General features: G+C 34.2%; 1 protein-coding gene across 1 annotated transcript; it reads left to right on the top strand.

Annotated features, from left to right (window-relative positions):
- Positions 1 to 371: 371 nt before the first annotated feature.
- LOC125777366 (putative nuclease HARBI1) lies at positions 372 to 1,883 on the top strand. The gene is made up of 4 exons (XM_049452127.1): positions 372 to 723; positions 789 to 1,221; positions 1,286 to 1,430; positions 1,505 to 1,883. Exons 1-4 carry the CDS (start codon positions 602 to 604, stop codon positions 1,876 to 1,878), a joined length of 1,074 nt encoding a protein of 357 aa, XP_049308084.1. The 5' UTR covers positions 372 to 601; the 3' UTR covers positions 1,879 to 1,883.
- Positions 1,884 to 2,362: the final 479 nt, after the last annotated feature.

Raw genomic sequence — 2,362 nt, 5'->3', positions numbered from 1 at the left:
ATAACTTTTGTTTGATACATTTTGCCATGAGATGCGTATTTCAGGTGCTAGGTAGACAATTTCACGATTTTAGGCGAATTTCCGAAAGGCCGGAGTTGGGGTTGAAGATGCAATCCCATCTCAAAACAAAAAGTTGCATTGGAATCAGGAAGTACTAAGGCAACTTTTCCGCACTATTAGAAATACCGAATCAAAAAAAGTCCGGAATCGACCCACCCTAGTGTTGAATGATTTCCGGCGCACTTTACACACCTCGGTGGTTTACAACAATAGTTTCTAGTGTGACCGAACGCCTGACAGGATTTACACTGCGGCACAAGATTCGATGGCTTGATGGGCGCGAGTTTAACGACAGAATTTAGAATATGCTTGATTTCATAAATTTTCTTAGGCGGGTATTGTCACTTGCGAAGCGAATTTATTTGGCGAAGCGAACGCTTTAGCGAACATACCCCAATTTTGCATTGTGAATGGCGAATGAACGTATTCGCTAAAATACGTCGTTGCCATTCATGAAAAAAGTAGTGCGTTCATCCGAATTTGACATTTGTGCCATTTATACTTAAAAATTTTTTTATTATATCAACTGAAATTTGAAAATATGTTTAATAACGCGGATCTGTATTTTGAAGATAATTACGATGTGGAAACGCGAACTAATCTTCTTCGACAGCGCCGTTTTATTAGAGATAATTCTAATCCTACAGAGCTACCTAACACAGTGTATGTATCCAGTTCAATTATAATGAATAATAAGAAGTTTTTGTTCAATGTACACGTATTTGTAGATTCGTTGCGAATTTCCGCTTGAACAAGGACGCATTTATGTATGTGCTGGATAAAATCAAAGACATTCATTGTCGGATGTCGTCTTCCATAACGCCCATGTTAAAATTGTGTGCCGCACTCAGATTTTTTGCACATGACAGTTACCAACAAGCTATAGGGAATGAATTTCAGTTGGGACTTGCTCAACCAACAGTTTCCCTTATTTTAAAAGAGATCATACCCATTTTGGAAAATGAAATTTGTCGTACCCACATAAACGTAGATACGAGTGAAGAAGAAAAGCAGCAGGCAAGGAGCAAATTTTATTCAAGATCGGGAATACCAAATGTAATAGGCTGCATCGATGGAACCCATATCGCGATTTATGCTCCTACCACAAACAAACACCTCTATCTAAACAGAAAAGGATTTTTTAGCATAAATGCAATGATTGTGAGTTTTTATGAATTTAATACAGTAAAATTGGTATAAAAATTTTGTTATATTTTTATTACAGGCTTGTGATCATGATATGAATATCCGTTTTGTGGATGCTAGATATGCTGGTTCTACACACGATTCGTTCGTATGGAACAATAGTTCTCTAAAGGCATGTTTAGAGGCAGCGCATCAAAATGGAGATCAGAACTCTATTTATTTAGGTATTCGCAATATTTGACTACTGCGCAAGTTTAATCTTGACATATGAATATTGAAAACAATAATACATTTGCAGGTGACTCCGGATACCCACTAAGCCCTTATTTATTAACACCTTTCCGTCATGCAGAATCTGGAACTAGGGAGTCAATTTTTAATAAGAAGCACGCGAAAGCGAGAAATGTTGTTGAACGTACGATTGGAGTTTTGAAATGCCGTTTCAGATGTCTTCTGAGTGATAGAAAAATGCGCTACGATCCTGCTAAAGTAACATCCGTTATTAATATATGCTGCGCCTTGCACAACATTTGTAAAAAATTTAGAATCGGTGATCCGGAGGAGGCTGAAACCTTCTTTGATGCCGTTGTACCATTGGAACCAATTAATGAAAATGGCAATGGTTCACCAGGAGAGCGCCGCAGAAGACAAATTGCTGATGCTCTGATTTAAATGAAACTATACCGACTTCAGTGAATAATATATTGTATTCTTTTATTTTATTCAATACTTTGAAATTCAATATTACATAGATAATAAATATATAAAAATTACAAAAACTACATGCTTTTAAATTAAATTTAAAAAATCACAGATTCAATTCTGTCACTTACAATAATAAAGTAAAAATAAATTCATCACATGTTTTCTTAAAAAAATCACAGATTCAATTCCGTCACTTACAATAATAAAGTAAAAATAAATTCATCACATGGTTAAAATATGAAATAAAAAAAAATTCATCACATTCTTATGAAATAAACTATAAACTAAACTCAATCTATTTACAAGCACCCTATTTTTTTTGCATTTTTAATTTTAAAATTTGTAGTTTTATTTCCATCTTTTCTTTATGTCTTTTTTTTTCTCTAAATATTCTTCCTTCTTCCTTTCTTCTTTCATTTTCATTAATTTAATTTCTTCCTGTTTAAGTTCA

This window comes from Bactrocera dorsalis, chromosome 3 (genome assembly GCF_023373825.1).
Source record: "Bactrocera dorsalis isolate Fly_Bdor chromosome 3, ASM2337382v1, whole genome shotgun sequence".
NCBI classification, from domain to species: Eukaryota; Metazoa; Arthropoda; class Insecta; order Diptera; family Tephritidae; genus Bactrocera; species Bactrocera dorsalis.
The sequence above is the reverse complement of the archived record's forward strand: the minus strand, read 5'-3'. Positions and strand labels throughout refer to the sequence as shown.